At 38.3% G+C, this 19,516-nt stretch overlaps 1 protein-coding gene across 1 annotated transcript in view; it reads right to left on the minus strand.

The window, feature by feature from the left end:
* LOC129278897 (E3 ubiquitin-protein ligase TRIP12-like) overlaps window positions 1-19,516 on the minus strand; it is a 62,046-nt gene that overhangs the window by 11,183 nt on the left and 31,347 nt on the right. The window contains exons 18-36 of the mRNA XM_064111628.1: window positions 19,245-19,404; window positions 18,160-18,281; window positions 16,971-17,077; window positions 16,214-16,332; window positions 15,253-15,505; window positions 14,306-14,547; window positions 12,128-12,460; window positions 11,593-11,705; window positions 10,468-10,659; window positions 9,722-10,057; window positions 8,710-8,763; window positions 7,625-7,833; window positions 7,081-7,238; window positions 6,628-6,779; window positions 5,522-5,664; window positions 3,573-3,726; window positions 3,096-3,194; window positions 2,256-2,370; window positions 505-659 (exon numbers count right to left, since the gene is read on the minus strand). Coding sequence (XP_063967698.1) covers window positions 505-659; window positions 2,256-2,370; window positions 3,096-3,194; window positions 3,573-3,726; window positions 5,522-5,664; window positions 6,628-6,779; window positions 7,081-7,238; window positions 7,625-7,833; window positions 8,710-8,763; window positions 9,722-10,057; window positions 10,468-10,659; window positions 11,593-11,705; window positions 12,128-12,460; window positions 14,306-14,547; window positions 15,253-15,505; window positions 16,214-16,332; window positions 16,971-17,077; window positions 18,160-18,281; window positions 19,245-19,404 — 3,216 coding nt within the window. The remainder of the gene's footprint in view (window positions 1-504; window positions 660-2,255; window positions 2,371-3,095; window positions 3,195-3,572; window positions 3,727-5,521; window positions 5,665-6,627; window positions 6,780-7,080; window positions 7,239-7,624; window positions 7,834-8,709; window positions 8,764-9,721; window positions 10,058-10,467; window positions 10,660-11,592; window positions 11,706-12,127; window positions 12,461-14,305; window positions 14,548-15,252; window positions 15,506-16,213; window positions 16,333-16,970; window positions 17,078-18,159; window positions 18,282-19,244; window positions 19,405-19,516) is intronic.

A 19,516-nucleotide genomic window follows, 5' to 3' on the forward strand; every position in this document is an offset into this window, starting at 1 on the left:
CGTTAATAAAAATCTTTTCTTAGTATCAAACTAGAGGTGTGCAGGCAAAATATTACCAGCTTTTCAAAAGGATAAGCTATTCAAAAAGGCTCTTTAAGTTCATAGGTCAGTATTCTGAAGTCAGGTTTAACTTGGACCACTGTCTAACTCTGTGCTAATATTGAGCCAAAAATTCTGTTTGTATTTTATATTTCTTAAATGTTTACTATTTTGTTTCCTTTTGCTTTAATAATGAAGAAAAGTACTTCAAAATACTTCAGTTATCATTCCCAGACAATTTGGGTGTCATGTAAGTTAACAAATTGGATGTGTTATTCGTAACATGTCATTAAGACGTTACCGCGACTTTAGTGAGTAGCGACAGATCGAGCACGGTGATCAATCACCATTCAGACGTGCGATCTATCCCCACTGGCGACTAATAACTTAACCAATCGCCAGTGGTGTCAACATCAGAAAGGGGAGGGGGGGGAGGTAAGAGAAAGGATGACAAAGAGATCTTACCATTCTAGAATCCATAAGCGCCTTTGCAATGAATCGTCCCATGAAGGTAAACTTGGACTTAATCTTGGCTACTGCTGAAGCCTTGGCATTGCGTCCTATTGGTGACGGGAAGAGGCCATGGGGCGAGTGGATGTACTTCACTCCAGCTTGCTTGCCTATATCAAAGATTGAATAAAAACATGAATGAGATAACAATAATCTTGGCTATGTACAACTGCAGCCTTAAAACAAGCCCTCAGGGGCAAATTGTTGCATATTAAAGATTGATAAGTTGCTGTATCAAAGATTTATATTAATCAGACCTAAAACCAGTTTTGATTTCATATTTATTTTTCGACAGTGTACAGGGTCTGACAGGGATGGTCAGGCACTATAATCAGGGTGCTACATAAGCACTTGCCCGATTACCCGGGGCAAGTAAAAGTTAGAGTCGGGCAAGTGTATTGAAGTAAAGACCAAAACTACTTGCCCAAATTGGGCAAGCAAAATTCTCACAGTAGAATGACCAAAATTAAGGTCGATATGATGATATTGACCCTAATTTTAGTCATGGCAGGCAAGATAAATCACTTTGGAAAAAGAAATGCAATAACAAAGTAGATCAGTTCATGTCAAAGGAGAGAAAAGGGTCAATGATTTATAAAACCGCAAAACTTTCTTTTCGAGAGGTAAAAAAAAAATTCTCAATGATTTTTTTGGGGCAAGTGAAATAGATTTTTGGGCAAGTATATTCCAACTATTAAAAATTTACCTGCCTGACTGGGCAAGTGCTTCTAAAAAGTTCAAATACATTTGAAAATCTATAAAAGTATAAAAGCATCCCCATCATTGACAAAGCATTACACAGGGGTTGATATTCCATGTGGCATTTTTTTTTTTTTTTTTTGGCCCCTCATTCTCATAAATATGTTTTCCGTATGTTGTGACAATGTTTAAGTTATGTATCTAATGTGTGTTTTTCATGTTTTTTTTATTGAGAATGTAAATAAATTTAATCGAAATTGTTTTCCATCAATTTCTTTGCAAGTTTCAAATAATTCATAGACAACAAAAGGGAAGACCTTGTGATATTTGCCAACATAATATAAAAGAATCGTGAAAAAAAAGACACAGACATATACAATTCTATAACTACATGTACATACAAAATTGACTAATTTCAGCATTTTCTGACGATTTGCTCCATTTTAGAGCTCATTCATTATAAAAGATGTATAATTATGAACATATATTGTATAATAATTAATGTATGCTCTTGCATGAATCTGACATAATCAACTTTTGATATAACTAAAACTATAGTTTATTCTGTTAGCTGATACCTGTTATGCCTACAAAACGTACTACTGCATCATTAAAAACTGAACAAGCCAAATTAGATCTGACTTTATCTTGTTGCTTGGAGAAACTGTCACCAATAAGAATGTTTCTATTGTTGAAACATGTGAACTTCAGTCAATATTGAAAACACTTGTTTAAAACACACCATCTTGTTGGCTCATCACAAGGCTTAAAGCAAGCTGGTACTAAGCAGGTACATTCCTATCCTTCCTAACACATTCGATTGCTAGTCTTATTTCTCAGACATGTTTTCAACTTGATCAGATCAAAGATGCAGCAATGAAGCTAGTCATGTGCTAGCAAGGCAATCATGGCTTCAAACAAGACAAGATAATAAAAAGAGAATGATTACCTTTCTGATGTGGTAAAATAAAAAGAAAGATTTGAACCAGATTTTGAAAAATGATTACCTTTAGGGTCTGGTAAAAGAACAGAATCTCCTCTCCACAGATCAAGATCAGCTCGCTGTACCTCTCTCGATACCAAGGCATAGAACTCGAGGGTGGGGCCTAGACCAGTACCAACCTGAGGTTTATAATCAGTGAGAGAGGGAGAGAGTGAGCGAGAGAGAAAGATAGAGAGGGAGAAAGAGGGGAAGAGAGGGAGGGAGAGGGGAAGAGAGGGAAGGAGAGGGGAAGAGAGGGAGGGAGAGGGGGAGAGCGAGGATATAAATTTCAAGGAAAGAATAACGAAAATGGGAACAGAGAATGAGAATAGTAGATAAATTGACAGGAAACAGAAGGGAAAAATAGGGGGATAAATAGTTGAGCAACAAATAAGATATCTCTATTCCAGAATTAATGATTCAAGGCCATATTTTCTTATCTTACATTTATGAAATATCCAAAATCCATTGGAAACATTAGCTCAAAATATGATAGACTACACAAAAATGGCAGTTTGATAAAGTCTCCTGAGTGGAAAGACACTAAGACGAAGAGGAAACTTTGATATTTTTGTTCAAAACAATAACATTTAGTATTTGACTACACTGAAATCAACTGAAAACAAGAGTGTTGCTATGGCAAGCACATAATCGACCTGTCTGTAATGCAGAAAATTGAGTTATTGGTCAAGCAAGAAAAGTGGAAGGTGGCGACTTGACCTTTGCCCTTCTGACCTCAAAATCAATAGAATTCCTGGGATCTATAATAGTATCATACACACCAAATTATATGAGCCTTCACCTCTGGTGGGCGAGACAAATAAAATCAGGTCGCTATAATGCCCTTCTGTTACTAGAAACATACCTCATCCTCGTACTGTATTTCAAGGACCGCTCTTGAGTTTGCTAGGTCCTCCATGACGGACTCGGCTTGTCGCAACAAATCTGCTCTCGATACGCTTCTCTGGAAGGGGGAGACGATATAACAAAATAAAATAATATCATTGTTCAAATAATATTGTCTATTTATATAGTGTAGTACCTATGGGCATATGTATCAATTATAATAATAGCAGTAATTCTAATATTTAGCATTTGTAAGATATCTTTACCTAGTTTCCTGTTCAAAGGCGCGTAATTATTATCAATGGTTTAGTTCCAGCTGAAGATTAGGATTAGGGTTTATTTAGTTTAGGAGGTTAGGTTTTTAAGTTTGGCTCGACATGCAAATTTTCCATTGGAGCAATTGTCGCCGGTGCAAATGTCATGGAATCGGGGACGGCAGGATGTATAAGAAAAAGGAAACAGAATCCAAAAGAAGTCGGCGTGTTTTCCAACTCACTTTCCTCCTGTCCAGTCTAGGAGCGACCCGTTCGCTGTTTTCGGACGTTGACATGTCTGGATTGTTGTCTTGCAGTCTTTGCATGGCTCTATCGCGATCAAACGCCGTGGTGTAGAACAGAAGCTGACGAGTGTCGAACGGCAGTAGGAATGGGCTGAATGAAACATAAGAAATATTGATCAATCTCAGAATTAAGATGAACACTTAAAAAAAGAAAGACTTGAGATTTTTTTTTAACCATAGCACTGTCCAGGAATAAATACAATGGCCCGTATTCTGAAGTCAGGTTTAACTTAGACCGCGGTCTAACTCTGTGCTAAAATTATGGGGAGCCAAAAATTAAAAAATTCTGTTTATATTGTATATTTATTAGGTTTACCATTTTTTCCCTTTTGCTTTCATACGGAAGAAAAATACGTCAGTTGTAATTCCCAGACGATTATGAACAATTTGGGTGTCATGTGAGTTAATAAATTGAATGTGTGCCGTTAGGGATTTGTGTCCCAATTGGCTCTCCATAGATAAACCACAACTGTAAACCAGGGTTTCATTTAAACCCGACTTCAGAATACAGGCCGATCAGTCTTACCATAATTCTTTAGTACACAGTATGTCAAAGACATGGGACTAATATAAAATGTAGGTACAGGGGTATATATATGTCAACAATACATTTATATACCGACTACCAATATCAACTAGCTTTCTTTTTTTTGTAAGCAATCCATAAATTATTCAAACATTTTGTTCACCTACATGTAGTTCACATTTTTCGGTGCTCTAACTTAAAGGGGAATCCAACCCAAATAAAAACTTGTTTTTATAAGGAAAAGAAAAATCAGACAAGTTGATAGGTAAAAGTTTGAACAATATTGGACAAACAACAAGTTATGAATTTTTAAAAGTTGTAAATATCAGTAATCACTATACCCATGGAGACTTCATTGGCCGCATATGGGATGTCATAGTGATGTAAGGCAAGGACTACTCTTCCATGTACTCCAATACATATTATGGCTAAAATGTCATTTTTCCCATAAGTTTTATTTCAAATTATATTTTTCTTTCATGAGGACATAAAACAATTTACTACCTGGGTTAAATTTAGATTACTGCCCCAGAGGAATGGGTACTTAGGAGAAAACCACAAATCCCTGATAATAAAGTACATGGCCTATGGGAAAGTTGTCCTTGCCCCTAGTCATAATTTACTTACCCAGTTGCCAATTTGAAATCTACATAGTATTAGTGATCTCAATTTTAAAGCAGCTATAACTTTCTTATTGCTTGTCGGATTTCTTTCAAACTTTCACCATTCTGTTTAATTTATTTTTCTCCTCTATGGAAATCCATCACTGTCATATTTTTTTATACAGGGAATTCGCACAATCTCCTTAAAATAAAGAGAATCACACTGAATCTTCAAGAGAACGATAAATGTATGGATGTACATCATATCTAGAAAATATATTGAACAAATTTGCATTTTTAGATGTTGACGTTGCTGGCCGTCCATAGTTGTGATTGATCGGATCAATCGTAACTCTTTGAAAGACCGGGCCTAGTTCACAGGTTTCACTGTATATAAGGAAGGTGTCCATAGAGACCACCTGGGCCTTGTCTTACAAAGAGTTACGATTTATCCAATCAATCGTAACTCTATGGAAATCCATCGGTGTCATAATTTTTTCTACAGAAAATTTGCCAAATGTCTTTTGTAAACAAAGGAGAACACACTAAATTGTCAAGAAATCAATGAATTTATGGATATACATTCATATCTAGAACAACTTTTGAACAAACATGCATTTCATATGTTGACTTTGCTGGCTTTCCATAGTTGTGATTGATCGGATCAATCGCAACTCTTCGTAAGACAGGCCCCAGCTCAGGCTTAAAGACCATTTTTCTTGTCTTCCTATGGTGGTCTTCATAGGCGATTTACTCACCATGCCTGTGCGACCGCGTTAAGCCAAGACGGTAGGTTCCCAGTCATGATCACCAAGGGATCCTGTAACTGTCTGTTAGCCTTCGCTGATAGCTTGCTGTTCACAAACTCACTGCTACCTAACGCCTGCTGCGGTAAAGCTCCCTAAAAAAAAAAAAAATGAAACAAACATAATATTCAACAGATGCAACTGCTGGGATCCGATTGATATCAACAATAAAGTACAAAATCATCTATGTTTGATACCACGACCACTACTTACTAAGACTTGTGAAAGATTAAATTTAAACTCAAAGCGTGCTACTTAAAGATCAAGTCCACCCCAGAAAAATGTTTATTTGAATAAATAAAGAAAAATCAAACAAGCAACTTGATTGAACCATACATGTATAGTATTAAACAATGCAAAAATGTTCAGGGAGGAATTAATCGTTGTTTCACACGACAACAGGGGAAAAATTGGAATATTTCATATTTCATATAATAAAATACAAAAGAAATAGTGAGTGAGTGATGTTATCAGTCTCCTCATTTGCATACCGACAAGGATGTGAATATGACTGTTTTGTGAAATTAAGCGAAACTTTTAAATGTCATAACTTTCTTATTTTACATCCGATTTTGATGAAATTTTCAGTGTTATGCTTGTTGGATTTTTCTCTTTAATTAGAATCAATTTTTTGTTGGGGTGGACTTGTCCTTTAACGCCTGCTGCGGTAAAGCTCCCTTTAAAAAAGTGAAACAAACATAATATTCAACAGATGCAACTGATGGGGTCCGATCGATATCTACAATAAAGTAAAAAATCATCTACATTTTAATACCATGACCACTACTTACAAGGACGTGTAAAAACTTCAATTCAAACTCAAAGTGTGAGGGTTCTAAAATTCCTACCTCTGAACTCCGCAGATTTATATCAATCATAATTTGAGATTGGTTTATATCTATTGTGACTCTTTCTAAGACATGGCACAGTTGTAAATCTTTGTAAATTATACCATGGTTTATTCACACGAGCCGCACAGATACAATGTACATACTAGGGATAGATAATTCCAATGTCTAATAGGACGGAGCCAGGGAGATTACAATGTAGGTACTTACCGGGTATAGATTATTCCAATGTCTACTCAGACCATAGAGAACTCTTAGAAGAGTGATAGCTGCACATGAAGGGTCTTCGATAGGGACGGAACCAGGTAGATTACAATGTAGGTACTTATCAAGTTCTTTCTGTATTACTGGACACACACCATCTGAAAATGAACAAAGGAACAGAATAAAGCGATGATCCTGATCAGTATGACAATTGCATCAGTAACCAGTTCAATAAACGTCCTACAAGACAAAAGTCAAGTTGGAATAATATAATACATCGTTCATGCAGTCCTTAGCATGTACACCCCAATTTACTGTATATTAAATAACTTGTAGTTTCCAGGGAATATCATACATTACAGGAATTATGTAAATTAACCCTATGTAATACTGTATACTACAGGATTAATATATATTTCAGGAATAATTGCACAAAGCATTAAGTTGATTCCAACATACCCATCCATAATTCATCATGTTTTCTTCCTTTAGAAGATGATTTAGAAGAGCTTCCTCCCTTGCCTTTCCTAGTGGTGGTTGTGGTGGTAGTTGTACTGCTATTTGATGACGACGACTTTTGAGTGGATATTGAGCCAGCCTCCGGGACAGGATGGTACCTGAACAAGGAAAATATCACAGGTTATCATCCTCTTCATCATCATCATCATCATCATCGCCATCATCATCCTCTTCATCATCATCCTCTTCATCATCATCCTCTTCATCATCCTCTTCATCGTCGTCGTCATCATCGTCATCATCATCATCCTCTTCATCATCATCATCATCATCATCATTCATCATCATCATCACCATCATCATCATCATCATCCTCATCATCCTCATCATCATCATAATCTTCATCATCATCATCATTTTAGTTTGTTTTAAATATTTATAATGAACGACAAGAACAAATGTTGCTGGGAAGGGGGACCTGTGAAAGTTATGCAATGTTCATTTTGGGAATTTTTACCACAAAAAGGGTCATGCGATTGCTTACCATATAGTATGCGTTTTGATCCAGATACCAGCCCGTCCTAACGGGTTACTCTCATCATCCGTATCTCTGTCTTCCTCTGATGCACTGGCTGCGCTACCAAACTGCTTGATTGCCTGGTAGACCGTCATGTTATACGGAAGAACTTGCTCTCCGATCAAGAACTGAAGCTTGTGCTTGATGTTGGTGTTGGAGCTTGAGAAAGCCGTTGCCTGGGAGGAAACGTAAAATAACAGTATGTCTATCGGGGTTCTGTCTTACAAAGAGTTGCGATTGATCCAATTGATCTAAAACTATGGAAGCCAATGGATATCATAATTTCTTGTGCAGAATGCAGAAAAATGTAAACAACTTCCCTTTGAAAACAAAGAGGAGAAAACTGACTGTCAAGACAATGACACATGGATGGGTATACATCATATTCAGAAAACCGTTTGACTAGACAAATGCAGACCTGCCAACCTTCTACAACAAAAAAGGTATTCTAACAAGGGAAAAAAAGTTTTGTTTTTTTTACAAAAAATATAATTTTTAATAATTTGTCTGAACATAACAATCGCCAGCCTGTTGTAGTGAGATCGGTGAAAAAACATGTGAAATGACTCAACTTGAAAACTTGATAATTCACCCTGTTAAACATGTGCTCGTAGGCAAGAATTTACTTGTTCTTTTCATGCAACAAGTTACTGGCCCGACAGTGATTTTACCGGTCTGGGACTGTTGGACCGGCGCTAGTGTCACGTAATGTGTATAGTACATACTCCATGATCAGAAATTTTAAAAAAGTAACAAAACATACAAAAAAGTATTGGTTTATTCATAGCAAAAAAGAGGAACAAATACTCTTAAAAGGGAACGGTAGGCATGTCTTGAGGTTGCTGGCTTGAAAAGTTGTTATTAATCAGATCAATTGCAACTCTTTGTAAGACATGGACCTGGGGCCCATCTTACAAAAAGTTGTGAATCTATTATGCATGTTTGTTCAAAATATTTTCTAACAATGATTTAGAGTCATGCATTCCATGTTTTCTTGAAAATTCAATGTGCTTCTCTTTGTTTACCAAGGACATTGTGCAAATCATACTTACAACCGATTCATCGATCTCATCATCGGATGCGTCATCGTCACTATCCTCGTCATCCTGAAGAAAGATAACAAAAAGATGATTAGCATTGATGCATGAGCTAATAAAATATTGGTTTCATTTCTGCTTGTTTTTCTAATTCAAGAAAAGAACATTCATTTTTCAGGCCATTCCTGCACATTCAAAATTCACAAATTTTTAACAAAATGAATATCCTATCATCTCGATTTTCACATTTTGACATGCATAAATCAACTCTTCATAGAATGCATAAATATGCATGGTGGTGGTTTAACTTTGTTTTAATAAACTAAAACCTTTTATTGTTTACAACTAACCTCTGTCACATACTACCAAACATACGATCATTGCGAATAAGAAAACTTTTACTCTATTTTCAATCACACACAACTCAAGAAATGAAATGCAACTCGCTTTTCAACTCCTCAGCAGCATGCATTTTGGATTTCCATTTGATTTTTCAAGTTGAGTTTGAATGCTACTCTTTCCGGAATGGGCCCTTGGTGGGTTTGTGACACTATCAAGAACACAAAAGGCCCTAATGTTAGAGAAATGGACCCCTTCAAAAAAAAAACAGCCTTTGCTGATAGGGTGTTCCATACCATGAGTCGTAAATAAGTAAATAATACAAATACCACAAAGATAATAATTGCCAATTTTTATATAGTGCTTTTCCCAGAATGGCTCAAAGCGCTTTACAGCATATCACCCCGGTCATTGGATCCATTTCAATTCTGCACGAAAAGTGCACAATATCAACTCCCTGGGGAGCATTCGTTGCATTCATCGCAGCCTCATTATGGCGCTGGCAAATTCAAACATACAATATCCTTCGCATCCTACCGGGTACCCATTTAGCACCTGGGTCGAGAGTGGCAAAGTATGGATTAACGCCTTGCCGAAGGACGCTAGACCGCGGCGGGGTTCGAACACACAACCCTCTGTTTACAAGGCGAGAGTCAGAACCACTACACCACGGCTCAAATATACTGACCTGTCTCATCCGTCCATAGTTCCTGACCATGAGATACCTCTCAATGGCCTGCACCAAGGCCAGAGGGTCAATCTTGACCGGTCCACCCCTCCACTGTCTCAGGTTGGCACAGTCGGGGTGTCTCTGCAGCTGGCACTTCAGCTGGTGTGTGTTGAAGAACTTGAGGGCTTGCGACCCCCTGGTTCCGCCGGACGACCCCCCGGCGCCGGGCAGGTCGTGAACTTTGACCGGGAACTGCTCCAGATGGTTGATGCAGCCGTTGATCTTGGAGACGAGCGATGTGAAAGGCGGATTCTCGGGGATCTCCAGCGATGTGAATGGAGGACTGCCCGGAGCCTAATATTCAGATTTTTAAAAAAAATTGCTGAAATCATCTTAGCTTATTTGATCAAAAAACATCATTCATAATACACACATTTTTCACCAAGGAGTATACAGCAAGAATGCTTGATGAATTCAATTTTCATTTAACCCTTAACAAAATGGGCTATTTCGATGCTCTAAAAGACCGGGGGGGGGGGGGGGGGGGCCTGATTCAGACTCATTGTCATGTGCAGCATATTCACCAAAACAGTTAAGTCAATTTCTCTGCAAAATCTCATTATGAATTATGCTAATTTATGCATAAAATAAAATGTTTGCTCAAACTAAACTGCTAATATTTTTATTTACAAAATACAGATATATAACATTATCACTTGTTGACGAAAATTACTCCAAGAATCAAATGGAAACTAAATACTCACTGGACATTGCAGGAATATATGTAGAAAGCGTTGCAGCCTCAGGTCCCTTGAAACGGGATTGTGGTCACTCTTGTTGGTCATGTATTCTAAGAGCTTGACCACTAGACCACTGTGGAGGATCTCAAAGGCAGATATATCAGAATTGGTGAGAATGTGAGCGATGCTCTCAAGCATTTCACTTCCTTCATCATCCTACGGGGAAAAAACAAAACAAAACAAAAGGCTGTTTAGAATTTCACTTCATTCATCACTCTAGGGCAAAACAAAACAAAAAACCAAGGATTTATTGATAAATGGTAATAGCTAGAGGATAATTTGTCGAAACAGTGCAAGTACTCCCTTAGTACTCCCTTAGCAAAACATTTTTGCGCACTGCATGGGTGCCGAAACGCCCTTATGTCCGATGCACTTCCGCACACTGCTAAGGACATTTTTGCCCACGCAATTCATGAAAGTGAGGTGTTAAAGGCGTTCTTGCACCTATACGACAAATTCATACCTGTCAACCCTGACCGCAACAAAATAGGGAAAAACTACTAAGAAATTTCCAGAAATAGGAAAATTTTTACATCATACGACTGTTTTTTTTTTCCTTCTGAAATACAAGTAGGAACACATGACTGTGTTTCAGTAGAGATTTCCTTTCTCTCAAATTAAGAATGATCTTATTCAATAGGAACACTTGGCAGGTAGGATAATTTACTTTTAGAGGATGTTAGTATTTATAGAGAATTAGCAAGTGAAGACTTAAAATAATAAAATTGACATACTGGTTCTTCCCGCATACATTTTGTACAGAGATTTTTATGGCTCAACTTACCCCAGAAAGTGGCACAACATACCCCACAAATGGGGCAAGTTGAGCCATTTGACATCGTTTTTTCAAAGGTCACAATGACTTTCAGTGTGGGGGTAGAAAGTTATATAGGCCTATAGGTGAAAAATATTTCCAAGAATCAAATTTAAAGGCGAGGTACTTATTTCTACAATATTATTAGTCATATCAATTCTAACATGCAAAATGCAAAAAGTGTCAAAACTTACCCCGCCTTCCCCTACTGTACAAGACTCAATATTGGTATTTTACATATTGTATCCCATCACAGATTGACCAAGATCATTTACCTTTAGTGTAAGTTTGTCTGCGTTAGTACAGAGCTGATTGAGTAACGTGAGAGCCGGGTGTGACTCCCCTTGGTGATCTGTTTGGCTGAAGTACTGACTAATAAATTGAGAGGCTGGAAAAAAAAAGGATCAAAAGGACAAGCTCAATTGTTAAATCCATATACAAGTAGGAGTGAACTATACATGGGTCAAAAATACTTTTTTGGTCATTTTAACACAGCAGCAGTTTTTATTTATTCTTTGAAATGTATCTCAACATGAAATGACAATATTTTTTTATTCAAATCCAAAATGGCTGCCCAAACCCCCCCAAAATCACAGTTTTGGCCACAACTTTTTTATTTGGTGGTCTTTTTCTCTGGTTTTGGTGTCTATTCATATGTTTTTTTGGGTGGGCAGGCAATTCGTTTTTCCTAAAATTAGTACTTTTAAACCATCATTTGTAGAGTTAAGTTGAAATGCTTCACGATGAGTGCTAAGCTTTGTGTTACGAGCCCCTGGTTTGATTGTACGAGGGTTGGAGAGGAGTCCGTACCTTGTTCCTTGATCCACGCTCGAACCTTCTCCTTCTGCGACCCGCTGGCATCCTTCTGCACCCCTAGCAGGGTCTCACTCCCATGTCCCAGTATCCTATCCGACCCGTACCCCATCCCGGCTCCGCCCCTCTGCAGACCCATCTCCCGGCCCGCAGCGGTGTGCAGGTGGTGGTGGTGATGGTGGTGGTGGTGGTGGTCGCTGCCCATGGCCGTATTGCTTTGGGTGGTGTTGGTCGAGGACGGGGAGTTGGACGCACCCCTGCCCCAGCGGGAGAGGTTGAGGCTGGCTAGGAAGGAAGAACGTGAGGAGGTGGAGCCACTGACCATCTTGCCTGTATGTGACGGTGGTAATGAGAGAAGGAAGGATATCAGGGCCCCATCTTACATAAGGTTGCGATAGATCCGATCGACCTTAACTATATGGAAATTCACTCAATTCGATTCAATTTGTATTTATTTCATTCTCGATTATAAAAAACAAATATAAAGCAAGATATGAGAAACTATTTACAAGCAAGATATGAGAAACTATTTATAAGCAAGAGTAAAAATGAAAATGAAATGGGGAACGGCATAAATAAAGCCAAGAGGCCTTGTATAAGCGCAGTTCCCAGAAAATTGATAACATAACATCATTGTCATGATTTTTCATAGAGGAAATTCGCACAATGTCCTTTGTAAACAAAGGAAAAACACCAAATTTATCAAGAAAACAATAAATTGAAGAGTTATATATCATATCTCAAAATAGTTTTGAACAAACATGAATTTTAGGTGATGGCGTTGCTGGTTTTCCATAGTTGTGGTTGATCGGATTAATAGTAACTCTTTAATAGACAGGCCCAGGAATTAAATTATGTTACTGTGATGTAGGTTGATACATGTACATGTATTACTGCCTATCTACACAATAATGCTTTATGCCTAACTCTATGAAGAATCCCCTACTTGCAAAGATTTTGGTAGCTTGTAAATAAAGACCACACCTCAACCAAGTCAGACTTGTCTTTCCAGCCTCTCTGTATCTAACATTAACCTCATATGCATTGATAATATCTCAGTCACAGAAAGTAACAAATTAATTGAGGCAACTGCTCTTGTTACCAATAACATAAAGATTGGCGACTAATCATGGGGCTGTTTCCGATGATTGATGCAATAACTAGTGTATGACCAAAGATTAAAATCAGTGCTACAATTAATCACTACTTTAATATTATCATCATCATTTACTAATGTGTATTAATCAATTGTTAAAATTAGCCCTACAACCTATCATTATGCTTTATTCTATCATGTTTATAATAATTATTTGTAATCGCCTATTATCAATATTACCAATACCATTATTACTATTATTATTATCAGTATAATAATTATCATCATTATTTAGAATCATGTATTAACATTATTATCAATACCATTATTATTACTATTATCATCTGGATCTGGATGTAATACAGTCCAGGGGCCCGTTTCATGAAGAGTTGCAACTGTTGTAGCTTTGTCATTATGGCAACTACCATGGTAACCTTGATTTTGATTGGCTGCTGAGCCCTGTTGCCATGGTAGTTGCTATAATGGCAAAGTTACAACAGAAACTCTTTACGAAACGGGCCCCAGGACCGTTTGGAATAATGCACCGGGTTAGGAGAGGGCGTAGATGGGTTTAGTCCAAACGTACGTGGCTTTCTTTGATCTTGGCTTTAAAACACCTCTGGTGATGTACTGCTGACAACTTCGTTAGGGAGTTGATTCCAGGCCAACGTTGTATTCACAAAAAAAGTTTTTTAATTGCTCCGTGTTGCAATGTCTTATTGAAATAAACACTCAGAGTTGTTTCTTACTTGTCTTTCGACAACATTGGTAGTATCAAAGATTAAAAAGTTGATTTTATGTTGGTGGTGGCACCCTTTCCTATCATTATCATAAATAATATAAATACTATTGACAACTTTGTTTGGGAGTTGACTCCAGTCCAACGTTGTATTCACAAAAAAAGATTCTTAATTGCTCTGTGTTACAATGTCTTATTGAAATAAACACTCAGAGTTGTTTCTTACTTGTCTTTCGACAACATTGGTAGTATCAATGCTTACAAATTTTGATTTCACGTTGGTGGTGGCACCCTTTCCTATCATTATCATAAATATTTTCTATAATATATTACTACATACCTGTGGATCCTTTGCCCTTGCTGACCCCTGTCCTGCCCCCACTGCTGCCCCCTACAGCTCTTGATGAAGGAGGCATTGGCACCGATACTGCGCTCAGTCTACCAGGTGGTGTATCGATAGCATCATAATGGTGGCCGTGACCTCCATGGGATGGCGTGTCGTCGTTGCTAGCGTAGCGGTTACTCTTTCGACCAGGACCTCGCTTCGTGGCACGCTTCAGCTTCAAGGCATCGCTGAGACGTCTGATGAATTGGAATAAAGATCGAAATAATTATTATAAGTGCTTATTTCTATGAACTTTATTCTTTATCAGGATGATGCCAAACAGCTGGGGCAATATTTCTATTTTTAGAATACATCATGGTCCAGATTCCTTTATTTGAATTAGTATTCCTATGTCTGCTGCAATATATGCATATTAGTTTGATGTATGCATGCTGACAATAACAAAGTTCACAATCTCATTAATGCTACCCTTCCCTTCAGTTTTCAGAATTGAAGTGACTTCCCTGGGTAAATATACCTATATTATTATTATTATTCCCTTAACCTGACATTTCACTTTAAAAACCTACTGTAAGACACAATTTTCTAAAAGGACTTTATCTAAACATATTGCTTGCAACGTTCTTCCAATTGCAGTCTTGTACGGACGAACGACCCACCAGGAGGCCGTTTCATAAAGCTGTTCGTAAGTTAAGAGCGACTTTAAGAACGACTGGTGATCCTTTCTTACGCACTTAACCATCGCCAATGAATATATCATGTACCACAAGAAAGGTTCACCAGTCGTTGTTAAAGTCACTCTTAACTTACGAACAGCTTTATGAAACACCCACCAGGACGTACAACTCAGCATAGACTGAATCTATCCTCAACATGAATGTATTTCATAGAGCAAGCATTTGAATGTATTTCATCACTAATGTATGGGGGATAGTACATACCCTTGAGGCACACCATCAGAATCCAAGCCCACATTGATATTGATTGTATCCCTGGGTGACGGGGTATGTGTGGATGATGCAGAGGACGACGCCGATGATGCGGAGGAGGCAGACGATGCTGGGGTGGATGACGACGATGACGAGGAGGGATCCGAAGCTGTGACCTTGGAGGCCGAGAACTTGTCTTTGACTGGAGGGGAACTGTCAGCCGTGATGGTAGCCTCGGCAAGGTTCTTCACTTGATGCATCACACCTGGGTTAGAGGTCAAAGGTCATGACATACTACTCTGTACAACAAATACAGTCAAACCTGTCTAGCAGCCACCTATCTATAGTGAAAATCCATCTTTAGTGGCCACCAAAATTGTCTCCAATTTGAAGGCATATGCGATACGGAACCACCTATCTCCAGTGGCCACTTTCTCTCTTTTCTTTGGGTGGCACTAACAGACAGTTTTGACTGTACATGTATCTGAGGTAGATACAGGGATATACAAATGACATAATCTATAGAGTACCAAACTGATGACATCATCGATTTTCTTTTCCTGCATTTTAGTATGTTTGAAACCTTATCTTGGCAGAACATGATGAAAAGCTTCCATTAGCTGAATTCATTATGAAACTGTCCATGGGCAAACAATGATATCTAAGGCCCGTTGCAGAAAGAGTTACAATCAATCGCAACTCTAAAAATCATGCTAAACTTGATTTTCAACCAATCAACAGTGCGCATTTGGGACTTGCGATTGATTTTTTGACTTGCGTTTAACGCAACTCTTTCTGCAACGGACCCCAGATCACCTAGACTAAGAGGTACAATACCAAGAGGATTTTAGACCAAATGGTTAGTAGACAAACAGGTTGTAGATGAGCTTGGATTAGGCCAAGTGGAATGAGACCAAATTGAAAGAAGATAGAATGAGTGCAGACCAAGTGGGAATTTTGCATCAGTGTTTACCTTCTCTTCGGAAGTAGATGTGGAAGATATCTGGGAGCTTCTGCATCAGTATCTCAGACATCTGAAGGGCACCTACAACAACCTTGAGATCTTGTGATGATAGCATCGCTGCTATGTGACTATAAAGGCATTAGAAAAAAATAACAGTGTGAAAGGGCTCACAGCACCGTTTCGTTGTGACAAGGAAGAGCATTACAATAACAAAAACAACAGTGTGAAAAGGGCTTCTTGAAGAGTGCCAAAATCTGCCCTTGATTGGTGATTGAGACCTTTTAACAACTAAGAATAAGAAAGATGTATTCTTTGGCTGCACACGGTCCTATTTTTGCCTCTGCCATTGCCAAACCAAGAATGAATTACACATAACAAATTTCTTAAAGTTCAAAGAATGGCCTCTGTGACCTTTGACCTTGGGACCTACAAAATTTGATCAGATCATTGTCCTTCATGCATACATGTACATGAACCAAAATTGAAGTTGAACTGTCAAATGGTTCTGTAGTTATCGCAAGACCAAGATATTTCAATACATGTAATGGCCTCTGTAAATTTTGGCAAAATGACCCCCCAAATCTAATCAGATCACCATCCCTCCCACATACACATACATGAGCCAAGTTTGAAGTCGACCCGTCAAATTGTTCTCTCCAGAAAGAAGAACAGCCGAAAAAAATATTGCTTCCGGCAACCACCTACAGTGGGTGGATGCATACAAAAATATTCTGAAATGAATATAAGAATGGTGACCATTTCCTACCTGGATACAGCATGATTCTTCAGCATATCTTTCAGAAGATCTGGTTTTCCAAAGAACACCATTCTTAGTAAGGCCTTCAAACACTTATGCCTGACTGCAGGTCCAGCCTTAAAACCAAACAAGAGTGAAAGAAAGTACCTCTATGTCAATGATGTCAAGGTTGATACTATATGTGCGATATGTGCGCAATATAAATACCCTATATTATTATTATTATTATTATTATATAAACTGATTTCTAGAATTCATGAAAATTTACACCTTAAGCAAGCATTATACACAGGTTGCTAATTTCAAAATTTTCCTTAGGTTAGAAATAACATCTACATGTAAGCGATGGTGATACACAAACGCAATAACTGAAGCTCAAGCATAATGGCCCGCATTCTAAAAAAAGTTACAATAGTATCATGGTACAAAACCATGGACAATACAGATTTCTTGTACAATCACGCTTCATTCAATCACTCTTTGTTGAAGGGGAGCATTTTATAATTGGACTTTTATTGGAGTGCGTGATGAAATATGGCTAACAATGCACGCAAAACCTCCGCAGTCCATGGTTTCTCACCACAGTGCTCTTGTAACCTCTTTTGAGAATACAGGTCTATAATTACTTCTGTCTTTCCCACAACTACAAAATGTATTTACATTTTTACTGTCTGTGTTCTGTTGCATAAAAGTTACTATTATGGTAACTTTGCCATCCAATGGTAACAATGCTCATCAGCCAATCACAATCAAGGAATCCATGAAAGATACCATTGGATGGAAAGTTACCTTTATAATAGTAATATTCCGCAGTTATATAGCGCTTAACATATCGGAATGACGTCTCTAAGCACTTTACAGATATATTATTGCCCCAGTCATTGGATCCTTGCATGCCCACATACAATGTATGCACCTTCTCCACTCCCTGGGGAGCATTCCAACAAGAGTTCCAAGACTCAATTGCTAGGCATACTACATAGGCTTTCGCATCCTACCGGGTACCCATTTAACACCTGGGTGGAGAGTGGCAAATTGTGGATTGATGCCTTGCCAAAGGACGCTAGGCCATGGTGGGATTCGAACACACGACCCTCTGATTACAAGGCGGGGGTCAGAACCGCTACACCACGGCGCTTCCACATCTTTTATGCAACAGGGCCCAGTAATCAGACTCTATAGCTTAGTTCATATTTACCGATGAGCTGTAGACTTCATATAGAACGGCAAAGAGTGATTTGATGAATGCGGCTGACTGCTCACCGTCCTCCTTCATGAACACCACTCTAGCATCTTCCTTAGGAGCAGTCACTGATGAAGCTACAATTTAGGGGAAAGAGGTGATATTAATTACTATTGCCCTATTCGTATGATACCAAATCAACTCATTGAGGTCGTGGTAACAATTATTGCCCATCTTCAGGAGGTGCTACTGATGAAGCGCTGACCAGGTGAAGAAGCATTATCATTTACCATTGCCTGTGTCATATCATACTAAATCAACTGACTGAGGTCATGGTAAAAACTTATGCCCATCTTTATGAGCTACTACTACTGAGGCTACAATCAGCAAATAGGTGATATCAATTACTATTGCCCAATGTATATTGTAACAAATTTATAGACACAGGTCATGGTAAAGAGGCAATGTAAATTAGTATTGCCCAGTTCATATCATACTAGACTGACTGATCAAGGGTCTATCCCCTTAGATGATTAAATTACCTTGACCATGTGACAATCTTTACACTCTTCTGGGGCCGATTGCACGAAAGGGTCTTTGCAAGAACCATCTTTCGTGTCGCCCATTTATTATGATGCGCCACGTGAAACGCATTTAAAATAAATTACCTGCAAACATATTTTATTCATCCGTTAAAGTAAACAAAATCTTTGTTTATAAAATGATGTGATAAATCATGATATTGTATACAAATTGATTTAAATGCTAGCAAACAATTTTTTTTTGTTTATCATACATTTCAGAAATATCCCGCATACAGCACATCATAAAAGATGGGCGACACGAAAGACGGTCCTTGGAAAGACCCTTTCGTGCAATCGGCCCCTGTAACCTAACCAGGAGGAGAGTGAGGGACAACTAGCAATCTCAAGATCTTTGTAACCTTTACTGGGGGGTGTATGGCAGGAGTGTCAATTACATGCCACAATTTGCCAAGGAGAGCAATTTGGCTTGCTCAAATTGAGCTAACTGGATTTTTCAGGCCAGCAATTGTGATTGAGCTCCTGTGATTTTCAAAAATGAAGGACGGAAGAACGTACCAGAAGATGAGCCAGTTCCGGCTGCAGGATTAGGTCTTCTCTGGACCGGTCTAGCAGTACCGGTATCTTCATTAATCTGCTGCATCGCATTGAAATCTATTGTGTAGGTTCGTCCCAAAGTAGATAGAGTCACTTCATCTTCTCCTGCTTGGTGGGCGGCCTAAATCAACAAACAATGATGTATGGTAAGGTCAAGAATTGAACAAACAATGGTGTATGGTAAGCTCAAGAAATGGACAGAAAATGGTATATGGTAAGCTCAAGAAATGAAT

This window comes from Lytechinus pictus, chromosome 16 (assembly GCF_037042905.1).
Source record: "Lytechinus pictus isolate F3 Inbred chromosome 16, Lp3.0, whole genome shotgun sequence".
Lineage (NCBI taxonomy): Eukaryota > Metazoa > Echinodermata > Echinoidea > Temnopleuroida > Toxopneustidae > Lytechinus > Lytechinus pictus.